Here is a 19544-nt window from a genome sequence, read left to right on the forward strand (position 1 = left end):
AGGCTAGAAATAAAGTGTCTAGTGCCCAAGGCCAATGTTCTTTGTGAAGGAACTGAGAAGGTGTGAAAACAGGAGGAATACAGAGAGTCAGGGGGGTGGTTTGGGGGAAAGGTACCGATCAAAGGAGCACGATGGTGAGAGTGGCCTAAGAGGAAAAGAGAAGATAGCGCCAGAGAAAAAGAGATACTTTTATCCTTAGGTTTTCTGCTGACATTTCACTGTTTTCAAATTCCTTCAAGACCTTTCTTGTCTGTAGGTACCACTCTCTGTGTTTACCACTATGCTATCTCAAGTCAGACTCCTCATGTTTTCTGTTCTCTTCTCTATTCTTTCCTAGAAATATACAATATTTTAAACATGTGATTCCACTCAAATTGCCCATCTCCTCAAATGCTAGCAATGACTCCTCATTGCCTATGGGGTAAAACCCAAATTCTCTAGTTATCTCAGTAATTTAAGCTCTTGGACTGGTTGGGGAGAAGGGCTGATTAGAAGAGAGGGGATAATTTGACAACAGAAGGGACAGTAAGTGTAGGCGACAGGGAGAAGAAATTAAAGATGGCTCTAAGGTGATCAGCTTGGTTGATTGAGTCAAATTAGGACTGGGAAGTCAGAGATGCTGATGAGCTTCGTTTAAAATATGGTGACTGTGGTTTGAGAGGCATGTAGAAATGCCTGACAGACATGGAGATAGGGAGTGAACAATGCAGCCGTGCACCACACTGTTTCAGGATTGGCAAGCTCTTGCATGCTTCCTCATCCAGTGCTGGAAGAAGTGAAAGGATAGCTCAGCTCCAGGGGTCACCAAATGGAAAGGAGTCTCCTCTGGATGAGGGCATTTAGGTAGATTTAAGTAGGGGAGAAAGAAGAATAAGAGGGGATCGCCCTATCACTATTTCTTTTTTTTTAAATGATTTTTTATTATATTATGTTAGTCACCATACAGTACATCCCCGGATTCCGATGTAAAGTTCGATGCTTCGTTAGTTGCGTATAACACCCAGTGCACCATGCAATACGTGCCCTCCTTACTACCCATCACCAGTCTATCCCATTCCCCCACCCCCCTCCCCTCTGAGGCCCTCAGTTTGTTTCTCATAGTCCATAGTCTCTCATGTTTCATTCCCCCTTCTGATTACCCCCCCCTTTCTTTATCCCTTTCTTCCCCTACCGATCATCCTAGTTCTTATGTTCCATAGATGAGAGAAATCATATGATAATTGTCTTTCTCTGCTTGACTTATTTCACTTAGCATTATCTCCTCCAGTGCCGTACATTTCTCAATCTCATACAAGCCCTATCACTCTTTCTAATCTCTCTTTTTTGGTTAAAACTGAAGCATACCTAAAACATAATTGCCTGATCCTTGGGCTGATATTGATAGCTGTACTACTTTCCTATTTTAGTTGTAACAAGTTACCACAAATTTGGTGCCTTAAAACAACACAAATTTCTTATCTTACAGTTCTGGAGGTCCAAAGTCTAAAATCAGTCTCACTGAGCTGAGGTCGTGTGTCAGCAGAGCTGGTCCCTCTTGGAGACTCTGGGGAAAAATCTATTTCTTTGTCTTTATGAGCTTCTAAGAGGAGTCTGTGTTCCTTGGTTCATGGCCACTTCCTCCATCTTCCAAGCCCATCATTCCAAGTTCTGCTGTCATCATTAAATTTCCTTTTTCCCACTTTGACACTCTTGCCTCTCTCCTATGAAGACCATTGTGATTACATCGGGTCCATCCTGATAATGCAGGATAACCTCCTCATCTCAAGATCCTTAAATTAATCAGATTTGCAAAGTCCTTTTTCCATGTAAAGTAACATATGCACAGGTTCTGAGAAATAGGGAATGGATATCTTTGGGGGGGGCATCATTCTGCCTACCACAATAACTCTCTGATAACATGACCCTCAGTTCTTGTGAGGATATGTCAAGATACAGATAGAGAGAAATGAATGAGTGGATGAATGAATGAAGAGCTTTTAGTGACTCAACAAATATTTATTATTGGTCCATTATCTGCCAGGTTATGTTTTAGACTATCTGCTAAGGAGACCTAGGACACTACTGTTTATTCTTACAAACTTGACCGTGCTTGATCTCAAAGCCTACTCTGTGTCACAATAAAATGGCAACCAGTTCATTGATTACCACGGAATTAATACAGAAGAAAAGAAGACAAACTTATTTCCCTCTTTCTGCTTCTGAGTATTTGCCTACAAAGACAAAGAACAGAACAATACAGATCCAGAAGTAGAAAAATGCATCCGGGTCAAAGAATACATCTCGTTGCATTGAATGAGGGCATATGCGACGGGTGTTTGGAACAGAGTATCTAGGCGAACGTCGCCAGGTAGCTTCAGTTCTACTGAGGATCACAAACCCCCCAGCCGTCCTCCGTGTGAGCTGTAGGTGTGACCCTAGTGTAGAGGGGGCTGTTCTTCCACTAGTCTGAGTGTATGACATGGTCCATGTGGCTTGTGAGCATGACTGCTGTGTAGACTGTTGGCGGGCCATCCTTAAAACCTCAGAGTATGTCCTCCAGGGGGTCTGTGATGCTGTCTCCTGTGCAGATTGTAAATTTCCCTGTGTGGCCTGCCTGTCTGCCATTGGGGTGGGCTGGATACTAGTCTCCCCTTTGGGCTGAGTGTCTGCCCCAGGCGCTTGGGTCTCAGCAGTGGTAGGGCTGGGCCCTGACTCCTGAAAGACATAGTTAGACCCACACTCCTGGTTTTGACCGGACACATCACCAACGTGGCATGAGGAACTGCTAATATCCATATAGGAGGGTAGGGTTATTGATGGCTCTGTCATGTTGTTTCGTGACCTCCATGAGCAGCAGCCCAGAGTGCATGCTTCACAGTTGCTTGTGTCATGGGACCCATCCAAAGGCACCTCCCGGATGACTGGTAGCTCTGGAAACTTCCTAAAGCCGTTCCCGTAGAATTTCTCCAGAATACGCCGCACCACGTTTTTCAGAATTCGCATGGCACTCTCTGGGGAGAACTCAGGATTCTCAAATCGAGACCAGGAACACTTCTGGCACCTCTGAGCAAAAAGCCGCATAATCACCTGGCCCTGGGACTTCTTGGGCTCCAGGTGCATGTGACATAGGATATGCACTTGAGCGGAAGCCCAATTTCGCCGGCATGAGGAACACTGGAACCTGCAGACAGAAGGAAGAAGGCTGTTGTGCCTTCAGGTGATCGTCGACCTGAGGAGGTGGGCCTGGTCTCGGTCTCTAAGATCTCTTCCAATTCAAGAAGGTGCATATGATATTAACAAATTGCCAAATAAGAATGAGAGGGAGTGTGATTTTAAATAAAGCCTTTTCCCGTGATCCACTGAGGTTTGACCCTGCATGGTTCCGGGTTTGCCTTTTTGCTAATAAAACATCTCTGGATGTCTCAGAGGGAAAAGTAGTCCTGCCATCTCCCAGCGAATTTGGTCCTCCTCATGACCGCAGAAAACATAAGAAATAACTACTTTGAGGCAGGCACTGTCATAGGGGCTGCAATGTGAACCCACTTCATCTTTAAATCTCCCCTCTGAGGGAGGCATTATTGAGCCCAGTGTCCAGATAAGGAAACTGAGTCATAAAGGGATACACAACTTGTTTTTAAATATCTATGTTTAAAACCATTATCTTATGGGAATGTAGAAGAAGGAACACTTACTCTGCCTAGGAAGACCAGGGAATGCTTTAAGGAGGAGGGGGCCCTTGAGTTGGTCCTTGAAGGATGAGTACCTGCCAAACAGGCAGATTATCATGATAAAGGAATAGAAGTCTGAAAAAGCACGGGCATGGCTCATAATCCATAAGGATGGAACAGAGGACAGATGGAGTCAGGGTGGGGCAGACAGGGAAGCAGGACAACAGGTGAGGTGGTAAGTAGAGCGCGAAGGTCCCCATGTGCCACATAAAAGGAGATCTGGTGCCTAGGTCGACATTTCTCACCCCCCCCCCCACCCTGCCCCCAACCTGGGCAAGGAAGCTGCTCCCTGCAGGATGCAGGCTCTCTGGGGGGGAAAGTAGGGGGGTGGCCAATAGAGGAGGGGCATTACTTAGGGACTCCAGGAACTGGGTTTTAGATGTCTTTCTTGCTGCACCATTCCCTGTATTATCCCCAGGCCTTCAGCAAAGTCATGTTCAAAATGATTGTATGGCCTCCATCCATTCTTGGGGCTTTAGGGAAGGCCCTCATCCCTGGCTAGTGCTCAGGCCAGTAGGGCTGCCCCAGCCTGGAGAAGTCAGGACTGAGGGCGGAAATAGCAGAAGTCTCTAGATAGAGGCAGTCTGGAACAGGAGGTGGTGAGAGAAGGGGAGGGCAGATGTATGGAATATGGAAGCAGTCCTTGAGAACTTCCAGAAATGTTTAGGGAGGAAACCTAGCAAAAGAAGAAACTTCTTCTTTTTGTGGTATGGCTAAGCAAAAATGGAGAGAGCTCTGTGGCCACAAAAGGATGGGGATCCCGGGGACACTGATTCCTTTAACAAGCTCTCAAAGGAATCAGTCGGTCGCTGCTAAGCTGATCCCCTTTTTGCCTGAGAAGTTCCGCTGAGAGGCCAGCTCTCACTCACCTGCCAAATCCTTTTTGCTGGTACTGCTTCCAGCCTTCGGCGAGGCAGTCCGGGTCCAGTTTCTCATTGAGCTTCAGGGTCCATCTGGCCCGGGGTTTCTCCTGCTGCATCAGCTCTTGAAATGTCTGCTCCCAGGTCCGGACATCTAAAACCGTTTTCTTCCCCTGAAGCTGGGAAGCCATGCTTAGTGAGTAACTCAGCCTTGCTCAGCAACCTAGAAGGTGGTGGGGGGGAGGAAAAAAAGCAAAAAACACCTCAGTTTCGGTTTCTCGGTCTGGAATGCGTCAGCTATCTTCTTCACTTTCGTTTCAGACTGTTTGCGTGCACAGAACAGGTCTTTGTTTCGAAGACAGAGGGCAGCAGAGTTTTGCCAGTTTGTGAACAGGCCTCTCAGAGAGAGATCTGAGTAGAGAGCTCTGTTCTAGATTCTGGAGGCACTGATAAGTGACTTGGGTATTTTATTTTTCTCTTATTTGTACACCAGGCAAAGCACTATGCTCGGCGCTGGGGTAAATGCCACTAAGAAGCCGTTTCCTCCCCGCATCCCACCCCCCCACTGATGCTCACACTCTCATGTAGACACAGGAAGGTAGCTGGGGGAGCCTGTGTCCCATGCTGCTCTCGTGTGCCCACTGCCCCCTTACCACATCCCCTGGGGGGGGATTATTCCTGGTCTTCTACAGGGATAGCACAGAGAGGTGTATTACCTTGCCCAAAGCCACACAGCCATTGAGCAGTGTAGGTGGACGAGACTCGAACCCAGGCCTATGGGGGCTCCAAAACGGGTGATGTGTCTACCCACCTCCATCTCTGAGAAGACACTGAGGATGGTATTTCAGGGCCTAGCCTGACACCCTGGAGCCAGGGTGGGAGGAAACCTGACCCAGTGATTTGGTCTAGTGAGATCTCCTGGGTCTTGGAGCAGGACACCACGCTAAATGAAAGGATTATTTAACTCTGCTATTGGCATGCAAATTATCTTCGGGGTATAGGCAAGCAGGTGTGGGAGCTGTCTTTTGGGGCCAGGATAGAGAGAATTCCCACTCAGGGGATGAGGGACTGGAGCTAGATGCCCTGTAAGTCACTTCTAACTTAGAGTCTGAGATTCTAGAAAGTGAGCGCTATCCCTCTGGACTTTAAAACTCAAATGGGGGAGATAGGACAAGCAGGACCTATGTCCTTGGAAGCCCCACTAGGGTTACCACATCCCAGACAGGATCAGCCTAAGTCTTCTCAGACTTTCTAGACTTTCACATGCTCCTCTTCTTCCCTCCCTCCCAGGATGTTCTACTTTATACAAATGCTCTGTTTTTATAACTTTACACTTCCAGGGCACCTATGTCTGCACAGACAATGTAGGAAACTCTTGTGTACTTAGATAATTATGGGAACTTGGAATTAAACCTATAGGATATGTGAGAAGGCTGGAAAGCCCTTAGGAATCAACTTTTTCTCTTTATGGCAGTTGTCCACTTGATAATTTATTTCCGTAGTTGCTCTAGCTTAGGGGCGGAAGGGGCTGGAGGGATTTGGTTTGGTTAAAGGAGAGAAACAAGAAACAAGAAATGTAGTCCCAGGGCGCCTGAGTGGCTCAGTCAGTTAAGCATTCGACTCTTGATCTCAGCTCAGGTCTTGATCTCGGGGTTATGAGTTCAAGCTCCACATTGGGCTCCATGCTGGGCATGAAGCCTACTTTATTTTTATTTTTTTTAATTATTATTATTATTATTATTAATTATTTTTATTTATTTTATTTCTAATGTTTTTTTATTACATTATGTTAGTCACCATACAGTACATCCCTGGTTTCTGAAGCAAGTTTCGATGATTCATTAGTTGCGTATAACACCCAGTGCACCATGCAATACGTGCCCTCCTTAACACCGATCACCGGCCTATCCCATTCCCCCACCCCCCTTCCCTCTGAAGCCCTCAGTTTGTTTCTCAGAGTCCATAGTCTCCCATGATGAAGCCTATGTTAAAAAAAAAAAAAGAAAGGAAGAAAGGAAACTAAATGTAATCTCCCAAACGTAGCAATAACTTTACTTATATTTCAAACACCTCTTCAAGTAGCAGAAACTCTAGGCAGATGCAGAACAGGTACAGAAGATTTTTAAGGTGGCTGCTCTGGGGAACAATGAGGATCGATGACCCCTAACCTAAGCCCATTTGCCCGCACTGGGAATTCAGAATAAGGAGAAACGCATACTAGGATTGGAGTGTCTGCTGTGTTGGGATGCCAGACATATCTTCACCTCTCGGACCCGAGGATGACCTGTCTTCTCTGAGGCCGCACTAAATCCCATGAAAGCGTGGGCTTGTCTAAAGAAGGAATGGGTTGCTAGTGGTAGAAGAACAGGCAGAATGCAGAGGAAGCAAGCTGGGGGAGTCCGAGTGGGGTCTTCATGCTGCTTTTCTAAGGGCTGTGCTCTCTGGGCTGGGGCTGCTGGGCATATCTTGGGAAGGACTACTGCTCCACTTAGGATTACTTCTCAGCAAAAGATCAGCCCGGGGCGCCTGGGTGGTTCAGTCAGTTAAGCGTCTGCCTTCAGCGCAGGTCATGATCCCAGGACCCCGGGATCGAGTCCCACATGGGGGGGGGGGTGGTCCCTGCTCAGTGGGGAGTCTGCTTCTCCCTCTGCCCCTCTTCCCACTCATTCTCTCAGCAGCTCTCTTTCTCTCTCTCAAATAAATGAATCTTAAAAAGAATAAATAAATAAGATCAGCCTGGTGGGGAGAGAAGGAGTTAAGATCACGTTGTCCCTGCACGCAATGGAAGGGGCACGTTCTCCTCACCACCGCCCCTACACTGCACGTTATGGATACTCTCAACTACTTACAACAGAAAGCAGAATTAGATAGTTGTCTTTACAAGAGCGAATAAGACGTCTATTAAATACCTATAATCTGCTCGCCCTTATTCGCAGGCTAGCAAGAAAGATCTGTGAAGAAGCTTCTACCGTCACCTTCCCGGTCCCACTTTTCTCAGCTTATCCCTTTAGCTCAGAGCATGAGCAGAGCTGGCCTGCCCGGACTGGGTCCTAGTCCCACCACTCTCTACCTTGCTGGCCTGGGGAAGAGTTTCACTGGTCCGTACCTCGTTTTCTCCATCTAAAGTGTGGTGAAAATAATACCACCTTACCTCCCAGGGCTGCTCTGAGAATTGAATGAGTTTAAAGATGGTTATCAGCACTTGGCAAGCACACAGAAGTGTTTGCTACTTGTTGTCGTTGCATTGCACGTTTCTTCGTTAAGTTTTCATAAGGCCTTTCTTAAACATGTTGGGAATACAACAAAATAGAAGTATATATAGATAGTAGTACAGGGCAAAAAAAAAATCTACAAATAAGTGTGCATATCAGGCGTCAGAGAGCACAATAGTCACTTAAGAATTCAGACCGGGCACAGACATACATTCCTGTCACTGTACATTCTTAGACATAGAGATACATTCCTAGATATTCCAGATAAACACTCATTCTTATCCTTCTACTGTTACATAACGCCCAGCCCTGCTCTGTGCACCTCCCTGGGTGAGGCCAGTGCTCCCCCCAGGACTCACATCCAGCCCCCATCTCAAGAGCCAGCTACCTGTAAAAAGTGGGCTCAGAAGCAGAGGAATAGGAAGCCCAGAACCGCTGCTGCTCGGGTCCAGGGCTAGGTCCCCTGAGAACTCCATTCTGGAAAGCAAGGTTCACGCCAAAAGGACAAAGAGTAAATAAATAAACCAGACAAACTGGGTACAGTCAAAAGAACTGGAACAAAAACTCACAAGTTTTTAAGGGGGCAGCTTGTTTCACAATTTCTGTGAAAACCCCACGCAGTCCATGTGGGATGTTGGGGCTTGACCTGATAGGAACCATTTGGGTATTTGGGGTAGAAAGATCTTCAGTGAGCACGAAGAAGGCTGAGCCCCAGGCAGGAGGGTGACCAACCCTAGGCCACCCAGAAGCTCCTACAAATGGAGCGCTGGAAACTATTTCCTCTCTTCCAATAAAGGCAGCCTTAAAACCAAGGTCCTAACTATGCAGGCTCTGTTCCAAGGCTGGGGTGAAGATGTGTTAAAGCAGGGTCTCCACGCCCCTCACCCCTCTGTCCCCCACTGCAGATCAGTGCCAGGAAACCAGCAGGCCAAAGCCATGCCGTTCACTGGCTTTTCTTCTCTCCCTGACTCACTTTACCCAATTGTTCCCGCCCCCAGGGATCACCTGTCACATTAACCACCCGCACCAAGTTCTGGTCTCAGGCTGTGCTTTCTGAACCCCAACCAACACAAAGAGCAACTTGATTAATTTTTCTTCGCTTCCTTTTACTGTGTGCAAAGGCGTTTTCTGATCTGACACATGAGCCGGGAAGTCATCATTGCCATCCTCCCAAGAAAAAAATTCAACAAACTGAAAACTAACAACTCTTCTTGGATCCATTAGAGAAATGGGGTCACAGGGCAAACTGCTGCCCTGTAAACTGGAGAGACAGGTGGATGGACACAGAGAATCACAGCTTACCAGCGCCAAAGCCCAGGAACAGAAGCCACCGCTGCTGGAACCATAAGGGCAAAATACTTGAAACTGTCATTGGCGAGTTGCTGGAAACTCAAAGACGAGCTGAAGAACTGAAAACCCAGGAGACCCAGTCTTCAGGGAGAGTCCCATACTTTCATGAACTCTACTTCCAGGAACCCCACCAGGGTCTCACTGTATAAGGTGGAGAAAATTCTTTTACTTCCAGCAGGGGGAGAAGAAAAATGACTATTTTTTAAAGATACCCAGAACTCTGTTCTTAACAAGATCTTCCCCAAGTTAAACTATTTCCCCAGAGCATAACATACTTGGATTTCAGCCTAACTGACCTGGGGGGATGGGAAATACCCAATGCCAACCTCCACTGGCCTCCACCGTGCACGTGGGAACGACCCCACTCCTTCCCATGTGTGACCTCCGTTCTTCCTGGTATAAGGACAAGAGCTACCAAGCTTGCAGTGTCGAAAGAAGAGGGCCGGGCATAAGGTCAACATGACAAAGCTACCCCTGTGCCGTTCTCTGGGAGAGGAGCCAGGTCCCACACATGGCAGACACATCCTCTTCTCAGCGCATAGTATCTGGGGGACAAATAAAGAATTCAGTCAGCCACCAATATTTCCAAACATACACTAGAATCATTTGCCCACCAAGCCGTGGAAGAGATTTTAAAGGTCCTCTAAGCTCCATTCTTTCCTGGTTCACTTTGTAATGATTAACATTTGAATTACAAGTAAAAATTTAGATATAATTCTTGGAGTGACTCAGGAGGGAAAGCTTGGGCTTCAACTTAGAAGACAAGGGTATACATTCCCTCACCAAGACTTACTAAGTTACTGAAGCTCTTTGAACCTCAGTGTCCTCATCTGTGAAATGGGAATAATATGCAGCCCACTATATTTATTGAGGTATGCACTAATATGATATAAATATGAACCATAACTACAAAATATCACATAGTATTATTTCAAAGATGAAGACTGTAATAGAGGCTTGAAATATTTGCATTTGAATGAACTAGAGCATTTGAACTCAATTATTCAAGAGTAAAGAAAAGACAAGGACCCACTTATGGAAAGAAGAGAGACATTTAGACCAAGAACTTAGAAAGTGTCTGTGTCTGTGTGTTGGGGAGAAGAAAAGCAGAAGATTAAAATGAATAATTAAATTTTAGAGCATTTTATCTGCTACAATGTATCTTTATCCCCAGAACTATGTTGTCCCTCTGATAACCCAATGGCTTAGGACTCTTAATAAGAAATGTTTCAGGATGGATACACTTACTGGAGCTTTAGAAAATACAGAGGTCCAGGCCCACCTCTGTAAATTCTGAATCTGTAGGTCTAGTGGTGGAGAAGGCATGCATTTTTTTTTAAAAGTTCCAAGAATGATACTGAAATACGCTCTTGCATAAAAATCACCATACATTCAAAATCTGAGGCTCAGGCAGTCTGAGCCACTTGCCAAGAGCTCACAATCTGAGTGTCAGCAGCAGCAGGTGAAGCCAGGTGCCTTAAGTCCCACTTGCGTTTCCTTCCACTGTGTGATTCGGGAAGGCGAGGTCAGCCTTGATTAGTCTAGTCGTTATGGCTGAGTTGCCCTGGCACCAGAAAGCAGCTTGCTTTCTGATGGATGGAGTCCAGGAGACGGCCACAGTCCTAACGTGAGAATTGAATCAAAGATGGGGCACCTTGAAGTCCAGGGAAGACGGCTATGAGCAATGGGGACAGGTCAGCCAGGGCCGTCTCAGTGTGAAGCTGCAGGGACGGTCGCTGCCCAGCCTGCCAGCGGTCACATCCACAGGAACCTGGCTTTTTACCCCTGCAGCCTGAGGCTGGCCCTGAGAGTGCAGTTCGAGCCTCAGGGAGATCCAGGAGGCCCTCCTGGCATCACTGAAGATTTTAAACCTGTGCAGAGTGCACTCAAGACCCCCGGGCAGCAGCAGAAGACAAGCAGGCTCGAAGCCTCAGGCCCCCAGGGGTGGTTTGCTGAGTGTATGGAAGGATTCCTGATCTTGACGTCTAGGTTGATGTTTTGCAATATTCTTCCCCCAAGGACAGTTGAGGAGATGGGCACTGGGGCAGTCTCAGAATCTGACCTAGAGTCTTCCATGGTGATGGATTTTTCCCAGTTCCTTCCCAGATCATTTTCACAGCCTGTTTCGTGCACCTCTCTGCAGGGCACTCTTCATTCTCAGCCATGATATTGAGGATTGGGTTTTCCATTGTTGTTGGAGGAAAAGAGATCAATGCTGTCTCTCTCCCTGCCAACTCTTCAGAGGTTTTTGTTTTGTTTTGTTTTGTTTTTTCCATTTCATTTTTCCAAATCCAGATTCCTGATAAGCTGTTTCAGCGAGGAGGGGCTTAGCTGGCCCTGTGAGCACCTTTAATTATTGAGTATCGGTAGCATGTGTCAGCTCTGCAGAGAGCTCGGGGAGAGCCACTGCTTCCCAACACACCCTGCTGTGCCCCAGCGCTGCTGGGAAGGGGGCTGGGAGGTGGCAGGTGACAAATGTGGCTGGAGGCATCAGCGCCGCCTCACTGCTTTCTCTCCCTGCCTGCCCCTTCCAGCCCCACGATTTATAATGCTCTGCCATGTCCAATTTTGGTCGCAGCCTGATGAATGTCATGAGGCCGTAAACACTCCGAGGCTTTACTTTTTGTGTGTTTTCTCCCACTTTGTATTTGTTATAATCCATGTCACCCAATAACAGATTAATTTTTGGATCCACTTTTTGTTCCTGTTAAGCTCCCGCGAGTTGCGAAATGAATATTCAGAGCACTAATATGTGGAACTGAACTGAAAAATTATTCTGGCACAGATATTTAAGGAGAAGAAAACGAGATCGTGTCCCGCAGGGAATTGGATACACAAAAAGGATCGGATTTGGACAAGAGGAACTAGATTTGAATCCACAGCCGATTGTCATGATCTGGACAAGGGGCTGCACCCTCCTGCCTCAGCTTCCTTTCTGCATCATAAAGCAGTGGCTTAGATGGTGTCAGGTTCAATCCCAGTTCTAGCATTCTGTGGGGGCATTGGGGCTCTGGATCTACGTTAGGGGATGCCTGTTAATGTGGTCCACAGCATCGGGTTATCCCAAGTGGGTAGTAGAGTAGTGAACTTGAGGACAGTCTTCCAAAGGTCGAAAGCCTACTTTCTGGTAGAACTTACTTTTCCCTCAGAGAAAACTGGTGAGTAGGTAAACCCGAGGATGAGGTCTAGGTGCACCTGCTGGAAGAGGAGGACAGCGTGCAGAGGTCAGTGCCTGAGAAGAGGGAAGAGTGGTGGGGTAAAGGGGGGACTATGTGTCCTGAGAAAAGGAAGATGCACTAGACGGAGGGCTCCTGGCATTACCAAAGACCTTTTTTGTGTGCAAAAGGATGCAAACTTATCCCTGATAACTCCAACGGCTGAACTGTAGGCGAGGGGTGAACTACAAGGAGAGTTTTAATCCCACGTAAGGGACAGCAGAACAAGACCGTCATTCCAGGCTGGACAGAGGTGGGTAGCCCCTCTCTCTAGTAGCATCCCAGGAATTTGGAGTAGCACGCAGAGGGCCAGATTAAGAATTAAAGACTGGGACTGAAACCTAAGCTCTTCCAGGAATGGACAGGGCGACCCCGGGGAGAGGATACTGAACAGTTCTACAACGAAGGTCAGCTGGAGGAGATGACCTTCAGGCCTCTTCCCAGATTTCTAAAAAACTCCAGAGGTATCTCCCCCTTCCCTGAAATTGAAAATAAAATACAGGAGAAATTGGCATGGCCCTGCTTGGCTTGGTGCAAGTCAAAGCATCGGTATAAGTGGGCCAAGTGGGTGTTTACAAAAAGACTATCATAGAGTCTAGGCTACCACATTTTCCATAGCTCTAACCCTCAAGTCAATGAGCACACAATGGTCCGTATTCATCTGTGGACTTCAGAGATGTTTCCATTCATCTGTACATGATTTCCTTAAGTGTGACTGCTGGATAGATATGAGTGTAGCAAGTATTAGCGTGTCTAGATTTATGGATAAAATGCAAATGAGAACTGAAAGCAAAACATTACTTAGGATCTGTGCTTGCTTTGAGAGGTGTGCTATGCTTCTAGTCTGCTGAGACAAGTCAGCTTTGATGAAGAAAATCCGTTTTATACTCCTAACTCTATTCATTTTCAATGACTTTCACCTCCACTGTGTTTAGTTACCCCACCCCGCAGCCTCATCCTTGACCTTGTCATGTTCTAGGTTATCCATCTGTCTAACCACAACCAGCTCTCTCCTTCAGCTGCTCCCACCAAAGCTATTGCTAGATCTTGCCAGCCCCTGACCTCCCTACTCTCTCTGTCCATCAGGACCCTGCCGCCTTTACCTCCGTCTCTCTCCAGTTTAGGTAATGTGGTCTTACACTGACACTTGTCCCATCTGACTGCGAAAAATCTCAACCACGGATGAATCTACTTCCCACTTCGGTCGAATACATAAGTAACCTGCTGAATGCTGCTGGGAAAACACACACACACTGATGCCATTGCGTTTTATGTCCCCGTCTCAATAGAGCCTTCTGCCTCATCCATAAATCTCTCTGCTTCCTTCTCTTCCACTCTATTATAGCTATTTCGAACTGTGCACTCTCCCCCAAATCCCAACCCTGCCATTTTACCAGCTCACTCTGGGGAGATGGCCTTACCTCATTCCAGGGAAAGCCAAAAGCTTCAGATTGGGGAACTCCTCAATGTTCTGTCACCAACCCTACAAACTCCTTTGTCTGTACCTATCTCTTTCCCCCTAAGTCGAGCGATGACTTCAGTCCTTCCCAATAACCTTGACATTTTCATTCCCCTATTTTATATTTCTGATAATCTTTGTCTACTGATGCTTCCACTCAGCATTTAAATATGTTGACCCCACATCCCCTTCTAAGCCATCACTGACCTCCTCCCTCCCTGTTGCCTCCACATTTCTCAAATGAGTCCTCTTACACTCTTGGCCTCCACTTTCTTACCTCCCACTTCCTCTGACTTCTATCCCCACTACATCTGACTTTTGTCTCCAACACCCCACCAAACCTGGTCTTACCATCATCTCCCTTAACCTCCTTGCTGCTGAAGTCATTGGGTAACTCCCAGTCTTCATATTACTTGATCTCTGTGCAGAATGTTGGCCTCTTTGAAAGAATCTACTTTGACTTCTGTGATACCACACAGTCCTCTTCTGTTTTTCTCCTTAACTTTCTAGCCACCGTCTTCTCTTCCTTTGCAGGCTCTGTTTCCCATGCTTGTTAGTGCCCCTCAAAGCCCTGCCTTCTCATCTGATGCTCTGCTCATCTTAGGATAGCCCAAGCCTTCTCATGTACGCTGCCTGATGCACCCTGCTGCCTGCCTCCATTCTAGTGTCTTCTGAGTGTCATAACCTTATCTTCAGTGACCTCCTGAGCATCTCCACTTTGATTTCTACAGGACCTTCACTGCGCTACACCAAAAGCGATCTCTCTAAAACTCAGATCTCATCATGCCAATGACCCCACTGAATCCCATGTTTCCTTACTAGTCTTCAGTGGAAGGCCAAATTCCTTGGCTTGACCCCATAGCCCTTCATGACCTCTGCTTGCATCTTCAGATCAGTATGTCTCAGCCTCAGCCATTGCTATTTTGGGCTAAACAGTTCATTGTTGGGGGGGGGGTGTTATCCTGTGCTTCACAAGCTATTTAGCAGCATGGCTGACCTCATTCTTTTTTATTGTTTAATAGTATTCTAAGCAATGATATTTTTGAGGTCTGGTCATATTTGATGGACACTCTGCAATTTTTCTTTTATTCAGATACTCTCCTTACCTTCGTTACATGATTCTGTTCTTGCACACTGCAACCTGCAGTCTCTAACCTAAGTTCTAGAAAGAGTTATGTTATAGAGTAGCCTCAACGGGCCATTCTAGAAGCCAGCTAGCCCTGAGCATCTATTAATAATAGGATTTATCCTCAGTGAAGACTACTTAATCTTACCCTCTTCCTTGCCTCTCCCCTCATCCTTGCAGCTGGTCTTGGTAGGATCAGAACTTTGGGCTTCCTACCATACTGCCTTGTGTCTATTTTTATCAAAGCACTGTATTATGTATCATCTATCCTACTCATTATTCTGAATAGTTTAGACAACTAGAAACAAAGACAGCATACTCTTGTTAATACTTCTAGCACCTGACATGTTGTCTGGTGCATGTTAAGCATTTTACTAAATGTTTTGTTTGAATGAATGAACCAAAGAAGCAGTCACTGCTTTGATAACTTGCCTTGTATTGTGGTTTCCTTGGATCAGGGCCTGACTTGGTCCTGGTCAGGCTTCCTGGAGATGGAGTCTTGCCTTTGCACAGGGTAGAGAAGCTTTGACAGAGATCTGTTGTCAGTCTCTCTGACCACTGGTATGGCTCTCTGGCTGCTGCCTTGCCCCTGCCTCCATCTTAGATGTCACCTGACCATCTCTCTAGGGTCCTCATTGACCCTCTTTTTTTTTTAATTATACTATGTTAATCACCATACAGTACATCCCCGGATTCCGATGTAAAGTTTGATGCTTCATTAGTTGCGTATAACACCCAGTGGCACCATGCAATACGTGCCCTCCTTACTACCCATCACCAGTCTATCCCATTCCCCCACCCCCTCCCCTCTGAAGTCTTCAGTTTGTTTCTCATAGTCCATAGTCTCTCATGTTTCATTCCCCCTTCTGATTACCCCCCTTTTCTTTATCCCTTTCTTCCCCTACCGATCATCCTAGTTCTTATGTTCCATAGATGAGAGAAATCATATGATAATTGTCTTTCTCTGCTTGACTTATTTCACTTAGCATTATCTCCTCCAGTGCCGTCCATGTTGCAGCAAATGTTGAGAATTCGTTCTTTCTGATAGCTGAGTAATATTCCATTGTATATATGGACCACAGCTTCTTAATCCAGTCATCTGTTGAAGGGCATCTCGGCTCCTTCCATGATTTGGCTATTGTGGACAATGCAGCTATGAACATTGGGGTGCATATGGCCCTTCTCTTTACTACGTCTGTATCTTTGGGGTAAACACCCAGTAGTGCAATGGCTGGGTCATAGGGTAGTTCAATTTTTAACTTTTTAAGGGACCTCCACACTGTTTTCCAGAGTGGCTGTACCAACTTGCATTCCCACCAACAATGTAGGAGGGATCCCCTTTCTCCACATCCTCTCCAACAATTGTTGTTTCTTGCCTTGTCTATCTTTGCCATTCTAACTGGCGTAAGGTGGTATCTCAGTGTGGTTTTGATTTGAATTTCCCTGATGGCTAATGATTTTGAACATTTTTTCATGTGTCTGTTAGCCATTTGTATGTCTTCATTGGAAAAGTGTCTGTTCATATCTTCTGCCCATTTTATGATTTGTTTATTTGTTTCTCGTGTATTGAGTTTGAGAAGTTCTTTGTAGATCTTGGATACCAGTCCTTTATCTGTAGTGTCCTTTGCAAATATATTCTCCCATTCCGTGGGCTGTCTCTTAGTTTTTTTGACTGTTTCCTTGGCTGTGCAGAAGCTCTTTATCCTGATAAAGTCCCATAAGTTCATTTTATCTTTTGTTTCTCTTGCCTTTGGAGATGTGTCGTGAAAAAGGTTGCTCTGGCCGATGTCATAGAAGTTGTTGCCTATGTTCTCTTCTAGAATTTTGATGGATTCTTCATTGACCCTCTTCACATTGACTCATTGACTGAACTGTGCTTTCCGCTCACTCCTCTTCTGGTTTTGTGCATTAGCCTATGTCCTGAATGAGCTGGTTTAGTACAGGGAAGGATCAAGAAGGCAGTCTTGTTAAGGCAGCTGGACCCATTGTTCTGGAGGTTAGAGAATAAGCATGGCTATTTTGAATGGGAGACATCAGAAAGTAAATTCTTACTTTTTGGATTGGCTGATGCAGTGTGGAAAGTATGTTTTATTTTTTTTATGTAAGATTTTTTAAATTTCTTATGTAACAAACAAAGCATTGTTCTAACTTGCTCGATCTTCGTAACAACATTATGAGGTAGCTCCCATTCTTATCCCTGTTTCACAGATGGAAGCACAAAGAAATTAGTTTGTTCCCTGTCACAGAGCTGCTAAGCCAGGATTGGAAACCAGGTGCTCTGGCTCTGGAATCCTGCTCTGCTGCCCCTCACTTCTGGGTCTTTCTGCGTGCTGCTTCCCTGGCTACAACACTCCTTCATCATCTCTTCATCTGGTCAATGACTACCCATCCCTGAAGTCTTATCTCAGATGTCTTTTTTCTCTAATAGACAAGCACTTACTACTTCCCCAAGACTGGCTTTGGTGCCCACCCCATGTGCTCCCAGAACAGCTGGTATTTCTCCTTTTATAGCACTTTCACATTTAGAAATCTATTGACTTTGTTCAAATCTCTTCTATGACTTAAACTTTTTGAAAGCAAGAGCATTTTCTACCTAGTACAACATTGTACCCTCACATCTAGGAGTGAAATACCTAAAAAGTAGCAGGTGCTCAAAAAAATGGTTACATAAATGAATGAACCCAAACCTCCATATTTTAATATCAAAATTTAGTGTTATTCCATGAAATTCTTCTAGTCTAGTCTCTTTGCTCCCCCCTCATCGATTTTCGGATTGATGAAATATCAAGGAGGAATAAAACCAAAATAATGGCTAAGGGGTTTCCCCAAACTCTCGCTCCCACTCACAATTTTCATAAACTGAGTGATTAATATAATAGACTCACATGGCTAAGTAAATGTATCTCTGCAGTATTTAGACCACTTCTGGAACTTGTCTCCAACTCTGAGAACACAATAAAAGGGACATTAAAAGCCTGAATATATTATGGGTGACTCCTCGTCACCCATTTAATGCAGTGTTGTGGTCAGTTTAATGCGGTGTTGTGGTTGGGCAGGGAATAGTGGTGAATGGACCCCATGCCCGCCCTGGGGGCAGGAGGAGGGCCAAGATCGGTCTAAAAACTATCAGTGAAAGTGCATCTCCCTTCAACAGTTACAAGAAATTCGGGTGCCTATTCTGAGTCGTGAGCTCCTTCTCCCACAGGGTCACGTGCTGTGCGGATAGGATCCCTGGGTCCTACTGCAGCTCCTCTGTCTCCTTGAGAAAGTTCAGTCTCAGAGTGAGGGTGACACTTCAGAGGCAGAGAAGGGAGATCAAAAGAAACTTGGTTCTTGACAACATCACTGAGCTGTGGCAAAACACTCTTGAAGAGTTCACCTTATCTCTGTTAACTGAGCTTATTGTTGCCCTTTATTGTCTGAACCTCTTTGAATTAACTTTCCTGGCCCTTGCAACATGAAGGCTATGCTGGTATATTGGAGCAAGTGCAAGGACATATGAGCCCGGTGCCAGGGAACCCTGAAGGTGGGTGAAGGAGGCCACTACCCCAGCTAACTTCCAGATCGCTGCCTCTGGCTCTCTGTCTCTTTTCCAGGCTTTAGGAAGGCAGAACTAGCAAAGGAAAACTACCCTAAGCCTACAGTTCTTCAGTCCTTCTTTGTCTACACCTAAATGTCTAAAAGGTCCACAAGTCATTCTTGAGAGATTCAGGTTCAACATCTGACGTTGGAAAAGCACAGACTTGGAGAATCAGAGCAACATCTTTCTAGTAAATAAAGTTGCTAGGGAAAAGACGGGATATTTAATTTGTATCCTGAGAATGTTCAAAAAGATATATTTCTTCCAGCAACATCATCCGCTTTTATAAAGGAGGGACTGTTTGACAGTAAAGAAAACCAACAACAAGCTACAAACAAACGGAGGGCACTGATACCAAAGCAGGGAAGGACATGTTCAAAAGTGTCCTGCAGTCAAAGGAAAGGCAGAAGGATGTGGGTAATTGAAGAAAAATAAAGATACAGGGAACACATCCAGAAGATCCCATGGAGGTATAAAATAGAGCCTAAAAGAGAAAATTGCAAATTGAGGAGAAACAAGAAAAGGAAGAAGAAGAAACATTGCTTGAGTCAAAGAAAGATTTATGTTTCAGTCTGAAAGGATTTCATAAAAAGCATCATTAAGAGTCCTACACATACACATACACCTACTTGGATAAAGGTTATTTTTTTTTTTCATATCAGAGGAGGAAAAAAAATCTAAAACCTGTAGGTATCCAGGCAAGACTGGGAAGAAATGGCTTACCTACAAAGAAACAGAAATCAGGTTGGCTTCAGATCATTCCTTATTAATATTAAATGCCAGAATGGAAAGAAGCAACATTTTGAGAGTTTAAAGGGAAAATAGTCACGGCCAGAAAAGTATATCAAGTTATTTTCACTTGCAAGGGGGTAAAAATTATTCTTAATAAGCAAGAACTCAGATAGTACATATATCTACACTTCCCAGAAACCTTATTAAAATTGTGCCCTAAAAGATAAATAAAATATGAACTCTAGGATGTGAAGGTCTTTAGTGTTTTGATATTTAATACAAAGTTCGCTGTTAGCATCTGAA

General features: G+C 45.4%; 1 protein-coding gene and 1 long non-coding RNA gene across 4 annotated transcripts in view; one reads left to right on the forward strand and one right to left on the reverse strand.

Moving 5' to 3' along the window:
• The window catches only part of LOC117802396, a 52027-nt gene that overhangs the window by 13871 nt on the left and 18612 nt on the right, over positions 1–19544 (forward strand). The window contains exon 3 of one of the 2 annotated variants that reach the window (XR_004625769.1): positions 18526–19471. The exons of the other annotated variant lie outside the window; for it this stretch is intronic. This is a non-coding gene — a long non-coding RNA (uncharacterized LOC117802396). Of the gene's footprint in view, positions 1–18525; positions 19472–19544 lie in introns of those variants that run through there. 2 annotated transcript variants of the gene reach the window in all.
• Positions 1975–4882, reverse strand: RTP4 (receptor transporter protein 4). 2 transcript variants are annotated; one of them, XM_034661341.1, is made up of 2 exons: positions 4577–4882; positions 1975–3181 (listed from the first exon to the last, which is right to left on the reverse strand). In XM_034661341.1, exons 1-2 carry the CDS (start codon positions 4756–4758, stop codon positions 2179–2181), a joined length of 1185 nt encoding a protein of 394 aa, XP_034517232.1. In that variant the 5' UTR covers positions 4759–4882; the 3' UTR covers positions 1975–2178. The 2 variants fall into 2 exon arrangements, with proteins under 2 accessions (XP_034517232.1, XP_034517237.1); XM_034661346.1 differs by having other exon boundaries at positions 1975–3160; positions 4577–4879.

The sequence above is a fragment of the Ailuropoda melanoleuca genome, chromosome 1, assembly GCF_002007445.2.
Source record: "Ailuropoda melanoleuca isolate Jingjing chromosome 1, ASM200744v2, whole genome shotgun sequence".
NCBI lineage: Eukaryota > Metazoa > Chordata > Mammalia > Carnivora > Ursidae > Ailuropoda > Ailuropoda melanoleuca.